The 20,668-nt window shown below is 48.7% G+C and overlaps 3 protein-coding genes across 5 annotated transcripts in view; 2 read left to right on the top strand and 1 right to left on the bottom strand.

Annotated features, from left to right (window-relative positions):
• The first annotated feature begins 238 nt into the window (after positions 1-238).
• Positions 239-10,746, top strand: GRM6 (glutamate metabotropic receptor 6). The gene is made up of 12 exons (XM_074201870.1): positions 239-326; positions 371-475; positions 2,781-3,271; positions 3,458-3,674; positions 4,279-4,414; positions 4,778-4,932; positions 5,464-5,610; positions 5,688-5,888; positions 6,859-6,995; positions 7,531-8,154; positions 8,391-8,702; positions 9,110-10,746. The coding sequence occupies exons 1-12, from the start codon at positions 239-241 to the stop codon at positions 9,299-9,301; spliced, it is 2,805 nt and encodes a 934-aa protein (XP_074057971.1). The 3' UTR covers positions 9,302-10,746.
• Positions 6,364-11,025, bottom strand: LOC141502658 (outer kinetochore KNL1 complex subunit ZWINT-like). Of its 2 annotated transcripts, none has more exons than XM_074207488.1 (6): positions 10,929-11,025; positions 10,737-10,821; positions 10,439-10,568; positions 10,059-10,282; positions 9,853-9,974; positions 6,364-9,731 (listed from the first exon to the last, which is right to left on the bottom strand). In XM_074207488.1, exons 1-6 carry the CDS (start codon positions 11,018-11,020, stop codon positions 9,632-9,634), a joined length of 753 nt encoding a protein of 250 aa, XP_074063589.1. In that variant the 5' UTR covers positions 11,021-11,025; the 3' UTR covers positions 6,364-9,631. The 2 variants fall into 2 exon arrangements, with proteins under 2 accessions (XP_074063589.1, XP_074063590.1); XM_074207489.1 differs by having other exon boundaries at positions 6,367-9,731; positions 10,460-10,568; positions 10,929-11,024.
• Positions 11,026-15,165: 4,140 nt separating this feature from the next.
• WDR13 (WD repeat domain 13) overlaps positions 15,166-20,668 on the top strand; it is a 32,690-nt gene continuing 27,187 nt past the window's right edge. Inside the window, exons 1-2 of one of the 2 annotated variants that reach the window (XM_074205688.1) lie at positions 15,166-15,242; positions 15,960-16,051. The gene's annotated coding sequence lies outside the window, so the exon portion shown is untranslated. Of the gene's footprint in view, positions 15,243-15,458; positions 16,052-20,668 lie in introns of those variants that run through there. The other variant, XM_074205687.1, reaches the window with a different exon arrangement.

Below are 20,668 nucleotides of genomic sequence, written 5' to 3' on the forward strand. Positions count from 1 at the left end.
CACGCAGCCAGCTGACGCTCTGCAAGCTCCCCGCCCTCTGCCCTCGGCCTCTCACCGCTCCGCCCTCATCGCTTCCCTGTGTCGTTCCCCCCCCCCCACACACACACACCCCGGGCAGGCTCTTCGCCAGTCTCCGGCCAAGCCCAGACCCTCCGGAGCTGGGCGGGCGCGTGGCTTTGGCGTGAAGCGCCCCTGGCGGAGACCCGAAGGAAGTAACCGTTCTGGGGGCCAGTCGGCGATGGGGCAGCCGAGATCACCGAGGCATGAGATGCCCATGCTTGGCCTGACACCCCACGGAAGTCCCCGAAAAGAAAGCCTCCGCGGCTGCCCGTAGAGTAGACTAGAAGGCCGTGAGGACACGGTGAGAAAGGGGCCACGAGGTGCACAGCGGCCACAACAGCACCAGATGGACGTTGCAGTATCACAGAGTCTACGAGGCTGGAGCACGGACTCCCGACGTCATGTGTATTCAACGGTGGGTCCCAAAGGCCTGGGGAGCAGCGGAGGCCAGGCCGCTCACTCCTTTGCACAGGTGGGGGATGACCAGATCCGGAACGTTGCAGATAATGTCACCATTCCGGTTGATCATGTTTTTGTTTTGTCTTAATGTATTTACTAATAAACCTGGCTGTGCTTTTTTTCTCTTTACAAAACGTTTGTTTTATAAGAGATGGGCTGGGGTAGCTAGGTGGCGAAGTTCATAGAGCACTAGCCCAGGAGTCTTAATAATTACCTAGCTTTACAACCCCCTTCCCCCCCCCCAAAAAAAAAGAGATAGGCTCTCTTGGAGGCAGGGGCAGGGGGACAGATCAATCCAGGCGATATAAACTCCAAAGAGTCGATATGACTTAGTACAAAAATCAAACCACAAAAAAGAAACTTCCACAAATCCTCTGGACACTTAGAACATGAGCCAGTTGTCATCCTCCTCCTGAGGACTCAAAGAGGATGAAGACAAGAAGGAAAAGACGACTGGTTAGATTTGCAAGTGGTGAAGGAAGTAAAATGAACCCAGCCTCAGCTCCTCCTCCCTAATCCTCCCACCACCCTTTAATCTAGGATAATGGTTATTAGATCACAGGCCCTCTGGTAATCCCTAGGCCTCTATCCTCCCCCAGCTTTACCTCTCCCTGGGAAGATAATCCCTAAAGAGCAAACATAATCATGTCATTGAAAGCTCTTAAACATCATTTTCTCTAGCCTCACTATATCAGAGAACCAGAGGCTCTGAAATCAGCTGGAGGACAAATCTGCAATTACACACAGGTTTAGGTCTTGTGATGACCCAAAAGTTTTTGAAGAACCTTCTCTTCTTAGGCTTTGGCTTTCCCTTCCCTGTTGTTTTTGCTTTTCTTTTTCTTTTTTTTTATAGATTTTTTTGCAAGGCAATGGGGTTAAGTGGCTTGCTAGGTAATTATTAAGTGTCTGAGGTCAGATTTGAACTCAGGTACTCCTGACTCTATGGCTGGTGCTCTATCCACTGTACCACCTAGCTGTCCCATCCCTTCCCTGTTTTAAGACATTTAGTAACAAATGCTGGAAGAGTGGTATCTCCAGATCCACTAGGCACCTAAACCAAGGGAACTTGAAGACCGTCCCTTTAGAATGAAAGTTCCTTGAGGACATTTCTTGGCATACTGGTAAGATGATTGATTCTTAGAATAATATCCCACATGTTGGGTAAATATCCAATGACCAATATGCCCAATCTAACCTCTTTATTTCACAGCTAAAGAAACTGACCTTCAGGGAAAGATGGGGACTTGCCTGGAGTCCCATCACTAGTCCTTGGAATTGAAAGATGGAATTTTTAATTAGAAAATAAGTCCTTAAACAAAGAAAGCTCAAAGAGCCTCTAGCTCACTGTCTCATCTGTTAAAGCCCGAAACTAGAGGTACAAGAAGGGACTCACATGAAGGCAGGGCAAAATTAAGAGTCCAAAATATCTTTAAGACCCTCTCCACGGGAACTTGGACATATTTAAAAAAAAAAAAAAGGGATCCAGTCCCCAAAGATTGGAGGAGGAGCTTGTTTGACAGTGGGGGACTAGAATGGTCCTACTTTAGTCCTTAGTCTCCCTGCCTGCAAGATGAGCAGTATGTTTCTGGGTTTATCTCAGGGGGATTTGGTGGGTTTAACCCTAAATCCATTGCCTTCTATTCCTCAACATCTGGCACTCAGGCCTGGGACTGGGAAACAACCTCCTCTACCCCCTTCCCATCCAGCTGGCCAGAGAATGTCTGGCCCCTCCTGACAGGCAGGCAGCTCAGTCTCTTGTTGGAAGCTCACAGGACAGGGATCCACAGAGATTGAAATAGTTTGGCAGAACTGTCCAGGAAAAGAAAGACAGCAAGGAGTCTTGAAAGACATAACTGGTTGGATTTAGAAGTGGTGAAGGAAGTAAAATGAACCCAGCCAGATGCCAAAGCTGCAGCCAGAAAAGGCTTCCCATAAGAGGAAGCAGAAATTTTCAAGCAGGTAAGGATTTCAGGGTGTGTCATGGAGAGGAAGAAAAGATCAAAGTGAGGGAGGCAGGCAATGTCCAAAACAAGCCCAGAACGAGATTCTCATACATAGGGGTGAAGGGAGGCCCAAAGAAGGTACAAACTATTATTCTCAAGGTCAGTGAGCTGGTCAAATGAGTTCCACACACAAAGAGCTTCAGGAAAGGAGGAGGACAGATGACCAGAGGAAGAGTGAGCAGCCCAGAGAGCCAGACTGGCAGTGACTATAGGCTCAGGATCTGGCTTGACATCTCCAGGATTTCACTGTGCCCTCAGGATCCGGCTGCCATCACCACCACCGGGTCCTCTACCTCTTGCTGCTGCTGCTCAGAGCTTTGACCTGCATCGTGGCCCAGCGCACCGGTGGGGAAGCAGTGAGGCTCCCGGGGGATGTGATGCTCGGTGGCCTGTTCCCGGTACATGCTCGTGGAGCAGCGGGAGCTGCCTGTGGACCAGTGAAGAAAGAGCAGGGTGTACACCGTCTGGAGGCCATGCTGTATGCCTTGGACCGGATCAACGCTGACCCAAGCCTGCTGCCTGGGGTACGCCTGGGTGCCCGGCTGCTGGACACATGTTCCCGGGACACACACGCCCTGGAGCAGGCGCTCACCTTCGTTCAGGCACTACTACGGCCTGCCACTGGAGCACGCTGCCCAGGAGGTGGCCAGCCCATCGGGACCCAACCCGAGCAGCGGGTGGCAGCCGTTGTGGGTGCCTCAGCCAGCTCTGTTTCCATCATGGTGGCCAATGTGCTTCGACTTTTTGCTGTGTGTGATCAGGGATGGGAGAGGAGGGAGGATTGGGGGGAGGTGTCTGTGGGTATGGGTAGGTTTCCCAGAGTGAGTGAGTGTCTGTTCGTCTCTGTGTGTGTGTGTGTGTGTGTGTGTGTGTGTGTGTGTGTGTGTGTAGGATTGCTCCCAACCCCTTGATGGAGCCCAAGCTCTTTTCCTTAGATCCCTCAGATCAGCTATGCATCCACTGCCCCAGAGCTCAGCGACAACGCCCGCTATGACTTCTTCTCTCGGGTGGTTCCACCAGATTCCTACCAAGCTCAAGCCATGGTGGATGTGGTTCGGGCTCTAGGCTGGAACTATGTGTCCACTCTGGCTTCTGAGGGCAACTATGGGGAGAGCGGGGTTGAGGCCTTTGTTCAAATCTCCCGAGAAGCTGGTGAGCAAAGCACAGCCGAGGAGCAAGGGGGAGGGCTTTGAGGTGGTGATGGGGGGAGTGGAAGGGGGAAAGGGCTAGCAAATGAAAGTTAGAACTGGAGAGCCACTGAAGAGCTCACCAAGAGCAAGGCCTTCCCCATCTAGCCCCCCATTCAAGAGGATAAAACTGAGGAAGAGCATATAATACACAACAGAGGGCTTTTGCCATTGCCAAAAAAAAATGAACAATGACAAGAAAATAATGCCTGATTCCCCCAGGCAGAGTTTTCTAGTTCCTAAGAGGATTAGTCATTTGATCTTCATGTGCTCTCCTCTACAGCCAGATAGAGCTTATGGGCTCCAGAATTATGGAGAGCTAGTGGCTGGCTTGGCTTTTCTGTCAGGGTACTTCGTGAGGCTAGGGAGAACTTAACTCTACCCTTCCTCACTCACGGGATTGAGGGTTCTCTCCCCAGTACAAGCTACAATTGAGTTATGGTCCCAGAGTCTGTTTCTGCTTGGGAAACCAATGGATGCAGGAATTGGAGCAGCAGAAAGCAGCATATGGGGGTGGGGCTGAGCGAGAAGTGAAATAGGTCACATCTCTTGTTTGGGGTGGGCCCCAGGAGGCGTCTGCATTGCTCAGTCTATCAAAATCCCTCGAGAACCCAGGCCTGGAGAATTTGACAAGGTCATCAAAAGGCTCATGGAGACACCCAATGCTCGGGGCATCATCATCTTTGCAAGCGAGGATGACATCAAGTAAGGAGATGGGACTGTTACAATAGGGAGGGACCCTTGGCTCAAGAATAATGGAGAGACCGGACACCAAAAGGCAGGACAATGTTGAAGAGAATTGCAGTCTTCTCCAGAGAAAGCATTTTCTCTCTTACTACTAGTCCACAAGAACTCAAGGACCATAGATACCCAGAGTTATTATTTACCCTATTGCGGCAATGTGGCTCTGTCTACTAGGGGTGAGGTGTATGTACTGGAGGGAGGGAGGGAGAGTGCAAAGTGATCCAGTTGACAGCTATAACCTGTAACAGATACAGAGATCTCAGCCTTTCCTCACTCTACCCTTCCTTCCAAGCCTCATTTTCTCTCAATTTCCCATCTACCTAGGCGGGTCCTGGAAGCTGCCCAGCAGGCCAACCTGACAGACCACTTCCTGTGGGTTGGCTCAGACAGTTGGGGGGCCAAGACGTCACCCATTCTGAACGTTGAGGACGTGGCAGTGGGTGCTATTACTATTCTTCCTAAGCGGGCTTCTATTGATGGTATCTTCTTTGCACACTCAAATATAAAGGAGGATTCTCAAAAAGAGGGAGTGTTTCATATGAACTTGGGGGTAGGATTGGAAAATAGGGTGCTTTGAAGTTACAGCTGGAAAAGGCATAGGAAGTGTCTTCACTTGGAAGTTTCTTCAGACATAAGCCTTGAAAATTGTAATCTAAATAATGATCAAACCACTTCAAGTTAGTATCTAAAGGTGACCCAAAAGTAAACTTGTGAAGAAAACAAGATAGTATGATTTGATCCCTTCCCTAATTTTACCCATTTTCAATACTAGCTTAGTCTAAGTCAGAGTATCCCCAGCCACGAGGTTTTGCATCTCCTTCATTTATTTCCCTATCTCCCTGTTCCCTAGCCAGAGAAGCATGGGCCAGAAACCCCAAGAAGCGCCTTGGACCCTAAAGCCCCTCCCACCCACCCAGGGCATTTCCTCTTCCAGCTCTTCTTTCCTTCACCTTGGATCTGAGACTGTAGCTATCTATGATCAGTCACCATCTTCCCTTCTGCCAAACCAGGGTTTGACCAGTACTTTACCACCCGCTCTTTGGAGAACAATCGGCGGAACATCTGGTTTGCTGAGTTCTGGGAGGACAATTTTAACTGCAAGCTGACAACAGGCTTTGGGGCCCAGTCTGATGATGCTGCCACCCGAAAGTGCACAGGTAAGGGGAAAGGACAAGAGGGGCTTTGGGTTGGACCAGGGATAATGTCACCAAAGCCTTGTCTCCCCCTGGGGTAGGTGAAGAGAGGATTGGACGGGATTCAGCCTACAAGCAGGAGGGGAAGGTGCAGTTTGTGATCGATGCTGTCTATGCCATCGCCCATGCCCTTCACAGCATGCATCAGGCTCTGTGTCCAGGCTACATTGGCCTTTGTCCTGCCATGAGCCCCACAGATGGGCGAACACTCCTACACTACATTCGAGCTGTTCACTTCAATGGTAAGCTGAGGCCAACCAACCCCTATGGACAAGAGTCCTGGGAAAGTGCACCAAGAAAGGATGATCATAAAACCTAGATCCTTCAGTGAAGAGTATGAGACTGATCTTCAGGAGACCTTGGTTGTAGGAACTTGAGCAAGTCCTTTTCTCCTCTGGGTCTCAGTTTCCCCTTTTCTAAAATGAGGGAGTTGGAATATCTGCCCTTGAAGGTCTGATCTTATAGAATTCACACTCATCTTTTCCCATTATTATGAAAAATAAGGGGTACTTCTAGTAGGCCTGGGCCTTACCCTCATGAAGCCTTAATATAATAGGCCTCTAGATTGGCAGAGCTGACTTTCAAGAAGTTTATGCCCTACTTGAACTGTGTGTGTGCTGGAGTTATGGAAACCCTGGCATCAGGTAGGCCTGGGATGTATGGCTTTTTCCAGTTATTTAGTGCATTTAAAGTACACACATAAAACTCCCCATCAAAATAGTGAGACTTATGGTTACACGTTTTTATGACTTTTTAGTTTGCAAAACAGTATACACATAGTTATCTCATTGGATCTTTCAGCAACCCTGGGGGGAAGAGTGCTAGGATTCCGATTCCTGTTTTACAGATGAGAAAACTCAGGCAGAGGGGAAGTCACCTACCCAGGGTCACATGACTACTTAAATGTCCAAGATCAGACATTATCCCAGTTTCAGGGCTCTTTTGGGTGGGCCACCTAGTTGTCTCAGTAGTGTTTATAAAGAACTTGTGCAAAAACTTTGCAGAGGGCTTTCCCTGTGTCAGTCCATTTAATTCTTTTAATAACCCTATGACAATCTACCTAGACCTTGAGCTTTTTTCCTAGTTCAGATGGTCAGGGATGGAGTGGATTTGTCAAAAATGGTTCCTTTCCTTTGGTTCTCATGATCAGGCAGCAGGAAAACAGGGCAGGGAGATGGGGCCTTAGAGTAACACTTCTCCCTCCCCTTCCAGGTAGTGCAGGGACCCCTGTGATGTTCAATGAGAATGGGGATGCTCCTGGGCGCTATGACATCTTCCAGTATCAAGTGACAAATGGGAGTGGAGGCTACCATGCTGTGGGCCAGTGGACTGAATCCTTGAAGCTCAACGTGAGTGGGGTTTGTGGTTGAGGAAGTGGAAAAGTGGGAGGCAAGGGGCCATCCCCTCTAATGCCTTAGTATTTGTCTCAGGTACAAGCCTGAGACACAAGCAAGATGATTTTGGAGTCCTTATGGTCTCTAGGAATAAGCCAGATTCCGAGTCAGCTCCAGGGGGACAGTCCTGACAAAGAGTAGGTTTGGTGACTTCAGACATATGGGGCTTTACTTATTAACAAAACCAATAGTGACATCTTCCTTGAGGATGACCAGCAGGAGTGGGTAGAGGTGGGAGACCTAGTGAGGACTGAGGAGGAAGGATCTGAGAAGGTACAATGAGATCAAATTGGGCTCCATGGATAGGACTTCAGAGGTGTCCAAGAACCTGGATGGGAAAAACAGGCCATCTTGATTTTTACTCACCTGAAACTCTCATTTAGCATTTCCTTCAGTTATTTAAAAAGATGGTTCTAGGAAGGGGTCCATAAGACCCCCAAAAGGTGAAGCAAGTATGTTTGAAATGATTTCCTGTAACCTCTATCCTCAGGTAGAAGAATTAGAGTGGTCAGGCAGCCCCTTGCTGCCACCGACTTCTCTGTGCAGCCTCCCATGTGGGCCTGGGGAACGAAAGAAGATGGTGAAAGGAGTCCCCTGCTGTTGGCACTGTGAACCTTGTGATGGTTACCGCTACCAGGTGGATGAGTTTACATGTGAGGCCTGCCCGCTAGGAGCCAGGCCCACACTGAATCACACTGGCTGCCGACCCACACCTGTCATCCGCCTTGACTGGGCCTCTCCATGGGCAATCTTGCCCCTTCTGCTGGCTGTGGCAGGCATTGTAGCCACTGCCTCTGTGCTAGCCACTTTTATAAGGCACCACAATACCCCTATTGTCCGGGCCTCAGGCCGTGAGTTAAGTTATATCCTTCTTACAGGAATCTTCCTTATCTATGCCATCACCTTCCTCATGGTGGCTGAACCCGGTCCTAGCATCTGTGCTGCCCGACGTCTTCTTCTTGGCTTAGGCACTGCCTTGAGCTACTCTGCCCTGCTCACCAAGACCAACCGTATCTACCGCATCTTTGAGCGTGGCAAGAGATCTGTCACCCCACCACCCTTCATCAGCCCCACTTCCCAGCTCATCATCACCTTTAGCCTCACTTCTGTGCAGGTTTGTTTTCTAGGGTCAAGTCCCTTCACTAGTGGCAAGGCCAAGGTCCATAGGGATTGGGGTAGAGCAATACAAAACTCAGAAAGGGTCTCACTTTAAAAATGATTAAGGCACTAGAGAGTAAAGAATTTCTTCCTGCAAAGTAGACCACCAATCTTTAATTGAATTATTTTTAAATTGGAAAATGTGACAGATAACTCTGAATTGGCTCTCATGTAAAACAGTTGCCTTTTTAGGTCATAGGGGTAGTTACCTGGTTGGGTTTCCAGCCACCACACAGTGTCATCGACTATGAAGAACAGCGGACACCAGACCCTGAACAAGCTCGGGGTGTCCTCAAGTGTGATATGTCAGATCTCTCTCTGATCGGTTGCCTCGGTTACAGCCTGGTGCTTATGGTAACCTGCACTGTCTATGCAATCAAGGCTCGTGGGGTTCCAGAGACCTTCAATGAGGCCAAGCCCATTGGCTTCACCATGTACACTACCTGCATTGTGTGGCTTGCTTTTGTCCCCATTTTCTTTGGCACAGCCCAGTCAGCTGAGAAGGTGAGGATGCAGCCCCTTTGGTATTCTTGGGAAGAAATTTGAATGCAGTCACTTTGACATTTGAATAGTTGCCAATTAATTTGATCAGGTATCTGCTCATGTATCATTAACCCATTCATACATGTTGCCAATTGTTCATTTTATCCCATGTTCACTTGTGGATTTTATTCCTTCATCCTTTTCCTTCTGTTCTACCCTGCCTATAATGGGCCCTTTCCTATCTCTGGGTCTTCAACCTGACCATCCTTTCCAACCCCTAAAATGCCATCCCTCCTTTTCACTGAACCCCACCCAGGAGATTCATCTCTTGTCCTCTGGCAGCTGGGGAGTATCACTGGGGTACAGAACAGGAAAGGAGGTAGGTTGATTGCTTTGGGCCAGGCCAACACTGCTTTCCTTTGGATTAGATATACATCCAGACTACAACCCTGACTGTGTCCATGAGTCTCAGTGCCTCGGTTTCCCTGGGGATGCTTTATGCACCCAAGGTGTACATCATCATCTTCCATCCTGAGCAGAATGTTCAAAAGCGCAAACGTAGCTTCAAGGCGACCTCCACCCTGGTAGCTCCCAGTGAGGAGGGCTGTGCTACCAAGTAGCTGGAAGAAGGTCAGGTCCCAGAATGTGTGGAGTGATTGTTGTCTCCAAGTCAACTGTGGGCTGTTCTTTTGAGTGGAGCCTAGGATATGGCTGTGGGGATGGGGTTGATGGCCATGGTTATGGGAGGAAGAGTGGTTGAAGCTAGGGGACCTGAGGGGAAGACTGGGATCCTTTGGTGATTACTAGCAGAACTGTTAGTTCTGAGGGGTCTAAGGTAGGTAAGCTCTAATCTTCCTGCAGAAAGTGGTACCCCCCCCACTAATCTTGGAAAAGATTAAAAAAAGAACAGACATTTTTATTAGATCTGCCTTGATAGTGGTGGGGAGCTGTTACTGCAAGGGGTTTGCTGGAGTTCCAGAGAGGTCTCTATTTCCTCCATTCCTTCCAGAACCATGCAGTATCTCCAGAAGTCTTTGGAAGGCCTGAAGCCTGTGGGAATAGATGCCTATACTCAGCCCTGCCCTGCCCACCTCCAGCTCCATGGAGATGGATGGTTGGCACCTCCCTCTTTCACACCTCCCCCTTTGGGAACCAAGATGCAGATTCCTACCTCTGGACAGTCTCCTGCTCCTCACACTGATGTCTTAGCGCCTGCTCCCACTGCTTTTTGGCATTCTCCAGCAGCTCTCGCTGGGTTTGGGCTTCAGCTAGTAACTGCTGCCTGTGCTTTTCCTATGAGGACAGAAGCAAAACTACTGCTATCTTCCTGCTGCCCTGAATTTCTCTCTTCTTAAGCTGTTGTTACTGGGCTCTCACCTGCTCTTGCTTCTGCCTGGCCCGGGACACATTCCTCCAGTCTTCCAAAACCTGCTTTTTGGCTTGAGCCTGCCTCAGAGCACTCTGCAATAAAGCCTGCTTCCTCTGGCTGGCCTCTAATTGCTCCAGGGCCTGTGGTAGGGCACTCTCAATGGCTTCTACCTGCTTCTGATGCTCAGCCTTCAGGTTTTTCCAGAGATTTTGGGCTGTGCTAGCTTCAGCCCCTGGATCAGGGCAGAGGGAAACTGAGTTCAATTCTCTGGGCTGCTCTTTCTTCCAGGCAGCCTTTTAAGCTGCCTCTGTGGCATTTTCCCCTCCCCTCCAGAGGTTCTGGAGCTCCCCCCCCCCCCCAAGGAGTTGTAGAGCCTCCCGCTCCCCACCAGGGGCTCTGGAATTCTCACGGATTTCTTCTTCGGTGTTCACAGTCATGTCCGTGTGCTCCAGGAATCCCTGGAGGGCATCGACCACCTGCAGCTGACCCCAGAGCAACTTCTCCTTTTTCATCGAGTCCTGGGGGAGGAAGGTTCAGGAACAGCTTTCAAAACCCTTCCCCTCAGATCGAAGCGCCACCTGAGGAGGGGCGGCGGGTCACCTCGAAAATTCCTCGGGGTTCGAACTAGCACCTGGGAGGAAGAGGCAGCTCGTGGCATGGGGGGGGCAGGTTCCCCGAGCGCTCACCTTCCAGAATTCTGCCAGCAGAGAGGGTGAAACGTCCTCCTGAAGGCCGGGGGCCGCAAGGGCGGCTGAGGCTGAGGCCAGAGCCCTGGGGGGGGTGGGGGAGGCAGACAATGTAGGGGGCTAGCCTGAAAGAGGAAATGAGCCCTCCCCCCACCTCAGCCCCCGGCCCCGCCTTCTCCTCAGGCCCCTTACTCCTCCGCGCCCAGGGCCGCAGTCACCGCCGCATCAGTGCCCCCTCCAGCCGCCATAGCTTCCAAAGCGCCGTCGTTCGGCGCGCCCAACATCACACACCCATTGGCTGGGGCGGGAAGCTGCGCCCTCCCAATGACTGCCGAGCCGGGCCTCGGGCACTTATTGGTCACCCTTGAACCCGCCCCTTCGGAGGCCGGTTGGTGGTAGACTCCGTCTGGGCCCGCCCTCTGGGCCATCACCGGCCTCCTATTGGCTCAGCGCAGCACGGCGCGCAGCAGAGCCGGCCAGAGAACGTTCCTCGGCCCTGGGGAGCACCAGCGAATGTGGGCCTCCCCGGCCTGGCAGGACCGCCTTTCCCTTGGGCAGCCGCGCTCCTGGCCGAGGGTGGGGTGGGGGTGGGGTGTGCCACAGGCCTTCCTTTGGCCTGCTCCTTCTTACTGTTTTTCCCAGCACTGAGCGAAGGGAGGGCCCCAACCAAGCAACAGACTGCTGAGCCTTGGGGACTTGGGGCAGAGAAAGGCTTGGCCACCGGCCCAGGGCCCGAGCTGCCCGGGGGCTCCTTCCTCCTGCCTCTCTCTCTTCCTCTTTCTCCCTCGCGCCCCCCCCCCCCCCCCCCCAGCAATCCTGCCCTTTTTAGCCCAGTGTTGCAATTGAAGAAAGACAAATTAATTGTCCTGCTTAGGGTCAGCCAGCTACCACAACAATTCAAATTCAGCTCTATTTGATCCCAAAGGCTAGTCTCTCAGCATTTAGCCACCTAGTTCCTTAAGCTCAAAAGAGAAAACAAGTCTAAGGTACTGTATGCACCTTCAAGATGGGCACACATGCTGATTAAAGTGATAAGTGGACTTCTAACAGCTCAAAGTATGGAACAAGAGGCACTGGAAAATCATCCTCCCAAAACTTTGAACCCTTTTTTAAACACTCCCTTCCAAGACAAAAAGACAACCAGTCAGCAAAAAAATCCTGAACCCTCCTGGAGCTTCCCCCACCCCTTCAGAAGAAAAGAGGCCATCCTCAGACCATTCCTTGAATCCCTTTAGGCAGATCAATGGAGGTTCTCCAGCTCATCCCTTGTCAGCCACTACCACTTAATTCCAGAGGAGTCTGCTGATTTACAGAACAGGAAAAGTAAACAAGCAGGATATGAGAGAAGGGAAGCCACCAACTCAAAATCCTCTAGCAAAACGTACTAACTCTGGAAAGGAATCCCTGGTTCTCTTGACCTCCTGGTAACTGGAGCCTTTGAAATCAATACTAGGCCAAGGAATTTGTCATTGCATTTTGGGCCCAAAGACTTCTTTTCTACTAACTCCCCATGCAGCCCTGGCCAATTCCCTTCCCTTCTCTAGGCTTCAGCCTCCCTTTCTGTAAATCGTACTTCACTAGATGTTTTCTAATGTTCCTTCCATTGCAAAATCCCATAAGCAAGTATGTTACACCTCACTGACTTCTCTCCCTACTATCTCCAGTCACTTTCATTAGTTCAGAGCTGCTGTTCTTAGCAAGTTGTCAAGAGGAAATCAGTAAACCATTTTATGGGATGAGAATGACTTGAAGTCCCACATTTGAGGCCTTGTAACTACGTGGAGTTCAAAGAAAGCCTGGCAACATAGGGACAGATAGCTGGGAGAAACCATGCTAGATGGAGGCTTGTATGTCTGCTCTGCTTGTGTGATCTCCCACTTCTAGAATGAAAGGGCACCTCCCAAACCAATCATGTGTTTTTCTCCTCTGAAGTACTTTGGGGCCTCATATAGGCTGGACTTCACCCCTTGAAGAGTGACAGTATTTCCTCTACTTTGGACAGATTCACACTTCCTGCAGTCTGGGAACTAAGGCTCTAGATAAGTCATAGTTCCTGGCCATGGCAGTGGGGAACTACCCAAACTATAACAATACTGTTTACAGTTTTAGCCTGTGTGACCTTCCATTTTTTTTAACCTTTTTATTTTTTAGAAAGATTTTATTTATTTTGAATTTTACAATTTTTCCTCTTAATGTTGCTTCCCTCCCTCCACCCCCCTACATACAGAAGGTAGTCTGTTAGTCTTTACAATGTTTCCATGGTATATATTGATCTAAGTTGAATGTGATGAGAGAGAAATATCCTTTTAAGATAACTTTTGGTTTTAGATTTTTCCTAGGCAATGGGGTTAAGTGGCTTGCCCAAGGCTACACATCTAGGTCATTATTAACTGTCTGAGGCTGAATTTGAACTCAGGTCCTCCTGACTCCAAGGCTGGTGCTGTATATACTGTGCCACCTAGCCACTGGAAATAAGATCCTTAAGGAAGAAAAATAAAGTATAAGAAATAGCAAAATTACATAAGATAAATGTTTTTTTTTTTTTTCTTAAATTAAAGGTAATAGTCCTTGGTCTTTGTTCAAACTCCACAGTTGTTTCTCTGGATATAGATCATGTTCTTTGTAGACAGCCCCAAATTGTCCTTGATTGTTGCACTGATGGAATGAGTGAGTCCATTAAAGTAGATCATTGCCCCCATGTTGCTGTTAGGGTGTACGGGTGTTTTTCTGTTTTGCTCATCTCACTCAGTATCAGTTCATGCAAATCCTTCCAGTTTTCCCTGAAATCCCGTCCCTCCTGGTTTCTAATAGAACAATAGCGTTCCATGACACACATAGACCACAGTTTGCTAAGCCATTCCCCAACTGAAGAACATTCACTTGATTTCCAATTCATTGCCACCACAAACAAGGCTGACCCGGCATTTTTGAGGTAACACTGACACCTAGTGGCTATTTCTTTAATCGCTGTGGATCTTTTCAGAATTCTGGATTCTGCCTTTGCATATCCTGATGTTATTCTTGGACTTGAGAAGTTGATTTCGATTCTGTTGCTTTTAGCCTATACAAATTTATTTTTTTTTGTTTTGGCACCAGGGTTTTTGCCCACCAACTTTTAGCTCTCAAGCTTGTTCAATTTTCCATAGCAGTTCTCTATGAGCTGAACTGTGATCCCAGTTTGATGGGGAAACAAACAGATCCTTCAAATCACTGATAAAAGAAAGTGTTAAATGTATGGAAACACCTGACCTGATTCAAAGGGAAGAAACAGGACCAGTTAAATACTAGATTAGATGATTGCAACAAGGTCAATCAAAGGAACTATCAATTCCCCCCACACAAATGAGTGTTGTGAAATAGCAAAGCAATCCTGAGCAAAGCCACCTCCCTTCCACTTTTTGCTAGAGTTGTGGCGCACAGGTGAAGACCATCGTGTAGAATGTCAGAGCTTTGGATGTATTGATTGGTTCTGCTGAATTTGCTCTTCATCATACTTCTTTTCTTTACAAAAATTGTGTTATAAAGGATAGCTATCTTGGGGGGCAGAATAAAGGGGGAAATTTAGGCAATCTACATTATGGCAAATGCATATTTATATTTGTTTGTTTGTTGGTTTTTTTTGCAAGGCAAACAGGGTTAATTGACTTGCCCAAGGCCACACAGCTAGGCAATTAGTAAGTGTCTGAGGCCCAATCTGAACTGAGGTCCTCCTGACTCCAGGGCCAGTGCTCTATCTACTGTGACACCTAGCTGCTTCCAGATTTATGTTTGAAAAGATGTCAAGCAACAGAGGACTAAGTGCCAATTTGGGGATTCTCCTTTAGATACTTACTTCCAAATTCATATCAAATCTTTCTTGTGTCTGGTCACTTGATTTCTGTGTTCTATCTTGTCTCTCCATCTTGTCCATGAGAATAGCAGGAGAGACTTGCTTGATCTTTTGTCAGACATGTGGGGAGCTATAGAGTATAGAATGTTGGTTTTTCCTGTTTCTTTTTCGTAAGGCAAGGCTTACGCCAAGAAGGGCCAGGCTCTCGGGGTATGGGAAAGTGATCACAAATCACTGAAAATCTGAAAGTGCTCAAAATAAAATGCCTCTAGCCAACGGGGGGACCTGAGCTGGGGCTTGAAGGGAGGCAGGAGGCCAGAAGATGAGGAGCTCGCAGGCCAAGCATGGCTGCAGCGACTGCCCGAAGCATGCCAACCGTGGCAGATGAGAAGAAAGCCGCAGGAGGCCGGACAGCTGAGGGCAGGACCTATTCTCGAGCGGCGGTTGGCCCGGCTACCAGGAGGCGACGCTCTCGGCCCAGAAATCCGATTCCGATCCCGGCTCGCCCCGCCTCTTTGTTTGTGCCCTCCACAGAACGCAGGCGCCGTTTCCACTGGGCTTGGCTGAAAGCGTGGGGGGCGGGCTGGGGTCGGCGCGCAGGCCGCGAGCAGGCCGGGGCGGCGGCTGGGGCGCTCCCGCCACACTGCGGCTTCCGGGGCGGCGGGGGCCCGGCCCAGGTGAGACCGAGAGGTGCCGGAGCGGGGCGGGGTGCCACAGCGAAAGGAGGGGGGCGTCGGAAGCTCCCCCGGCACGCCTGGGGCGAGGGGGGAGGGGCGCGGGGCGGGGCCGCAGCGGCCCCGGAGCTCGTGGGCTTCCGGGCCCGGCCCAGGGGCGGGGCTCGGGGCTCGGGGGAGGACTCGGGCTTGGCTCAGGCCCCGGCCCCCCGGCTCTCCTTAGCTGTAGCCTGTACCGTGTGGACGGCAGGCCCAGGACGGGCCTTGGCCTCTTTTTCTACCTGGGGCCCCCCCATGACTTCAAGGGCTAAATCTTCCTTTCCACGGCCTCCTGGCTTAATAGATATGGCAGGGCAGTGGCTCACTTGGGCTTTTGGCATCTTTTTGGAAGCTCTTAGCCTCGCTTTGCTGTTTGCCAGGGGGTTCATGTTCTCAGTTGCTTTTTGCCAGGGCTATCACCACGCCCCTTGCACCGGCCCAGGCCCGGGCAGAATGAGATGGCCCTCAAAGGGACCCCTGCAGCTTTTTATTTCTGGATCTCCTCAAGGGAAGGAGGAGCAGGGACCTGGCCTCTAATTTTGTGGCCTTGAGTTCACGTTTCTCTGCACAAAGTAACGTGCTTTGAACAGGCTGCTGCTACTTTAAACTGGCATTGAATTCCTGTTCTTTCGATTTGGACAATCTGACCCTCCCCCCCCACTCCCCTCTTCACAACTGCAGATACCTGGAGCCGGGCCAAAACCACAGCGGGGGATGAGTCTGTGATGGACAGGCCAGATGTTAGCAGAACACTCTGAGGCTGCCTCATGACGGTAAGTAAGAGGATGAAGCCTCACTTTGTTTCCATGGGGATGATGGGAAGGGAGAGGAAAAAAAAAAGATCAAATGTTTCCTGGAGCAGGAGGGACTGATTTCTTAACTCTTGGCCACACTGATTACTAATAGCAGGGAGAACATCGCATCTCAGTGTTTAGCAATGGGGTCCCATATGAGCTCATCATTGCTTACTCTGGTAGAGATGCTAAGGAGGCAACCGGTTGTCAAGGCAAAGTGTGCTAGATTTACCTGAAATAAGGAGACTTGGACATTTGAGCCCTGACTTTGCTATCTCTAGGAAACTGAGGGATCTTGGTTTTCTGCAAGGTGGGACTCATGATGGGCTGAAAGCAACAAGTAAAGATGGGGAAGGAAGAAATCACTCCAGATATTCCAGGGTATAAGCCAAGGTAGAGAGCCTTAGAGGCCACTAGTCTGTCACTTTGATTGGAGAATAAACAGAAACTGAGATACCAAGCATCCAGTCTCCATGTGTCCTTAGCATCACCCCATGCTAAGGCTGAGGCATAGCAAACGAAAGGCAACTTCATACTTAGCCAGGTCTACTATTAGAAGCATGGTGGGGATTCTTGGCATATTAGAACACCTTTGCTGTCAACAAATAATAAATAGCAGCTCAAAATTTAGAACTTTCTAAGCTGCAGAGATGTTGGCTCTGGAAACCTCCAACTGAGGAGAATATATTTGGCCTACGGCTGGGCCAAGAGCATTTGTATGAGATCTCTTCACCTTTCATGTAGAAAGAGACAACATGTAAGAGTATATGTGATAGAGTAGTGAGCAAACTCCCTCTGCCAAGAAGTTAAGCACCTTCTCTACCAAGCACAAAACTCAGGGTGCTGCCCAGAGTACACAGAAGGGAAGTTCATGATCATGCAGCACATGTATGACCTCACTGGTACAACCTGAACCCAAATCTTCCTGATGATGAGGAAACCTTTCAATTGGCAAACATAAGATGATAGCAGTAGACTTTGGGTTGGGGATTAGGCCACACCTGAGCCATTCAGATGCCACTAGTGGCAATGTGAACAGACCTAGGCTTTTGGAAGGCAAGTTTTTATGTATACCAGTTTAGTAGCCTGCTTATGCCCTTGTAGTGATACGATCATGGAAAAACCACAACAAAACCTTTTTGCTGCATCATGACGTTTATTGCTCTACTATTTCAGTCTGATCAAAAACAATGAGTTGAATTCAGTCCAACAACCATCTCCTACACATGCAAAGACCAGGAGCTTCTATTCTAAGGAGAGAGGTTGTGGAATGTAACTGTAACAGATTCTTTATACTGCCAGAAAGAATGATACACTGTAAGAGAGAAACTTAAGTTTCATAAAAGCACAAAACTTACAGCAATAAATAAAACACAAGCCCTAGAGTCAGTAGAACATGACATCAAATCCAGCCTCAGACACTTGATAATTGCCTAGCTGTGTGACCTTGGCCAAGTCACTTAACCCCACTGCCTTAAAAAAAAATTAAAAAGAAAAGCAGAAAGCTTGATGGAAGTAGAAGGGCAGTTACGTCCTCCAATAGCAGTATAAGATGGCAAGCCCGACAGGCTGCCTTATCCTGGGCATTGTAGCTCTTTCCCTTATAGGTTCTATTGCAAGTCATCTTCTGGGCCATTTGAATGATCCATGCAGGGCCTGCAGGCTTTAGGAACTGTACTCATAGCTCTCATTTTTTTGTTGTTTGTTTCTATAAAGAATAGAAAAGAGAAAATGAATTTTTGATCTCATGCTGAAAAGGAGATTAGAGTTCAATTGACATGTTCATAAAGAGATGTTAGAGCAGCAAAAAGTTCAAAATTTAACATTCTTGAAGATTGAACAGACAACAGGTAATTTAGAGCTACAAGAAACTTTCAAGATTTACTAGTCAACTAACCCCCACATTTGACAAATGAAGAAATTGAGATCCAGAGATAAGTGATAATTTGCTCAAAGTTGCTCAGATAATACTCCAGGGCTAGAATTTAAAGCCGGTAATTCTTTCTGTAAATCCTTTGGCTGCTTAAGTCCAAATAAAGGAACAAACTTCATCTCCACCATAGGAACTAAAAGAGAAACAAAGAGCAAAACAAAACTTTCAAATCAGTACTTACCTATCCCTTAGTGACCCCCAAAACTCATATTGGAATATTCCCTCCAATGGGACACATTTCAACTTCCCATACCTTATCTTGGGGAATTCTGGTCTGGATCTGTACTTCAACAACAGAAAAACCACATGTACTTCCAGATTTGGGTAGATAATCTCTTTCATTTCATTAGCCCTCATTCTTATTACCTGGATCAATATTCACAAGGACAGCACTGAAATGCTACAACACAAAAGTTTGATTTGGCATCAGGGAGTTAGACATAATGATCTCTTTAGATCCCTTTGGGTGAGTTTTAAATCTATAAACTAATGAAAGGAACCTCCAGGTGCTTACCTCTCTTGGGCTATAGGAATATAAACTGCAAACTCCCAAATCTAGGGTATTCTGATTTTGAAATTAGCAATTTTCTATATCACAGAAAATAAGGCACACTGGAGTCAAGAGACCTGTATCTGAATCTCAGCTCTGCACCTTATTACTGGTGTGACTGAGCAGATCTTTTATTTGGATCTATTTCCTCACCTGTATGTATAATGGGGGTAGGGGAAAGATCAGACCATCAGGTCCTATCTGGGATATGGTGTTCAGCTCTCATACAGCACTGTATTTTGGGAAAAGATGTCAAGCTAGTCCTTTAGGATGGAGATGAAATCATCTTGAAATCATCTTAGCAAAAACCAAATGAAGGAGGTGGAAATATTTAGTCAGGAAGCAAGAAGTCTTGAGGGAGACATGATTTCTGTTTTCAACAGATGAGGTAGAGGCTGCAAAAAGAAAAGACAAACATGGTGAGACAGGAGGTAGAGGCCACGAAAAGACACAAAAGATAAGCAAAGGCAATAAATTATCCCCTCAAATCGCCCTTCCCCACCAAAACAACCAAAAGGGGAGACAGAAGCTGTAAACAAGACTGGAGGCAAAAGGCTGTATCTCCTTCCCCAAAAGAAAGGCACAGGCAGCATTTCCCAAAAACCAAAATAGTGGCACAGGTGGTACTTCCTAAAAACTAAAATGGTGGCACAGGTGATATTTCCCAAAAGCCCAGACAGAGGTACAGGCAGGTATTTTCCAATAACCAAAATGGTGGCACAGATGATATTCCCCAGAAGCCCAGACGGAGGCACAAGTGATAGTTGTCAGAAACCAAAATGGCGATACAGGTGGTATTCCCCCCAAACCCAGGCGGGTGTTACCCAAAAGCCCAGATGGAGGCATAGGCGGCATTTCCAAAAAGTGGAGGTGATGGCACAGGTGATTATTTCCCTAAAACCAAAGTAGAAGCACAGGTGGATATTCCCTCAAAGCCTAGGTGTAGGCACACTGGCATTTCCCAAAAACCAAAGCATTGGCACAGGCAGTATTCCCCAAAAGCCCAGGCATAGGCACAGGTGGCATTTCCCAAAAAAGCAAAATGGCAGCACAGGTGGGTATTCCCCAAAAGCCCAAACGGAGGCACAGGCGGCATTCCTAAAAGTCCAGATGGAGGCATGGGTGGCATTCCCAAAAGTGGAGGTGGTGGCACAGGTGATTATTTCCCCAAAACCAAAACCGAGGCATAGGCAGTATTCCCCAAAAGCCCAGGCGTAGCACAGGCGGCATTCCCAAAAGTGGAGGTGGTGGCACAGAATGTGATTATTTCCCCAAAACGGAGACACAGGCGGGTATTCCCCAAAAGCCCAGGTATAGTAGGTGGCATTTCCCAAATACTAAAACAGAGGCACAGGTGGGTATTCCCCAAAAGGCCAAACGGAGGCACAGGCAGCATTCCCAAAAGTCCAGATGGAGGCATGGGTGGCATTCCCAAAAGGAGGTGACGGCACAGGTGTTTATTTCCCCAAAAGCCCAGGTGTAGGCACAGGTGGCATTTCCCAAAAACCAAAATGTTGGCACAGGTGGGTATTCCCCAAAAGCCCAAACAGAGGCACAGGCAGTATTTTCCAAAAGTCCAGATGGAGGCACAGGCAGCATTCCCAAAAGTGGAGATAGTGGCACAGGTGATTATTTCCCCAAAACCACAATGGAGGCACAAGGAGGGTATTCCCCAAAAGCTCAGGCGTAGGCACAGGTGGCATTTCCCAAAAACCAAAACTTTGGCACAGGTGGGTATTCCCCAAAAACCCAAACAGAGGCACAGGTGGCATTCCCAAAAGCAGAGGTGGTAGCACAGGTGATTATTTCCCCCAAACCAAAATGGAGGTATTCCCCATAAGCCCAGGTGTAGCACAGGTGGCATTTCCCAAAAGTGGAGGTGGTGGCACAGGTGATTATTTCCCCAAAACAAAATGGAGACACAGACGGGTATTCCCCAAAAGCCCAGGTGTAGGCACAGGTGGCATTTCCCAAAAGCACAGGTGAAGGCACAGGTGGCATTTCCCAGAAACCAAAACGTTGGCACAGGTGGGTATTCCCCAAAAGCCCACACAGAGGCACAGGCAGGTATTTCCCATAAGTCCAGATGGAGGCACAGGTGGCATTCCCAAAA

The sequence above is a fragment of the Macrotis lagotis genome, chromosome X, assembly GCF_037893015.1.
Source record: "Macrotis lagotis isolate mMagLag1 chromosome X, bilby.v1.9.chrom.fasta, whole genome shotgun sequence".
NCBI classification, from domain to species: Eukaryota; Metazoa; Chordata; class Mammalia; order Peramelemorphia; family Peramelidae; genus Macrotis; species Macrotis lagotis.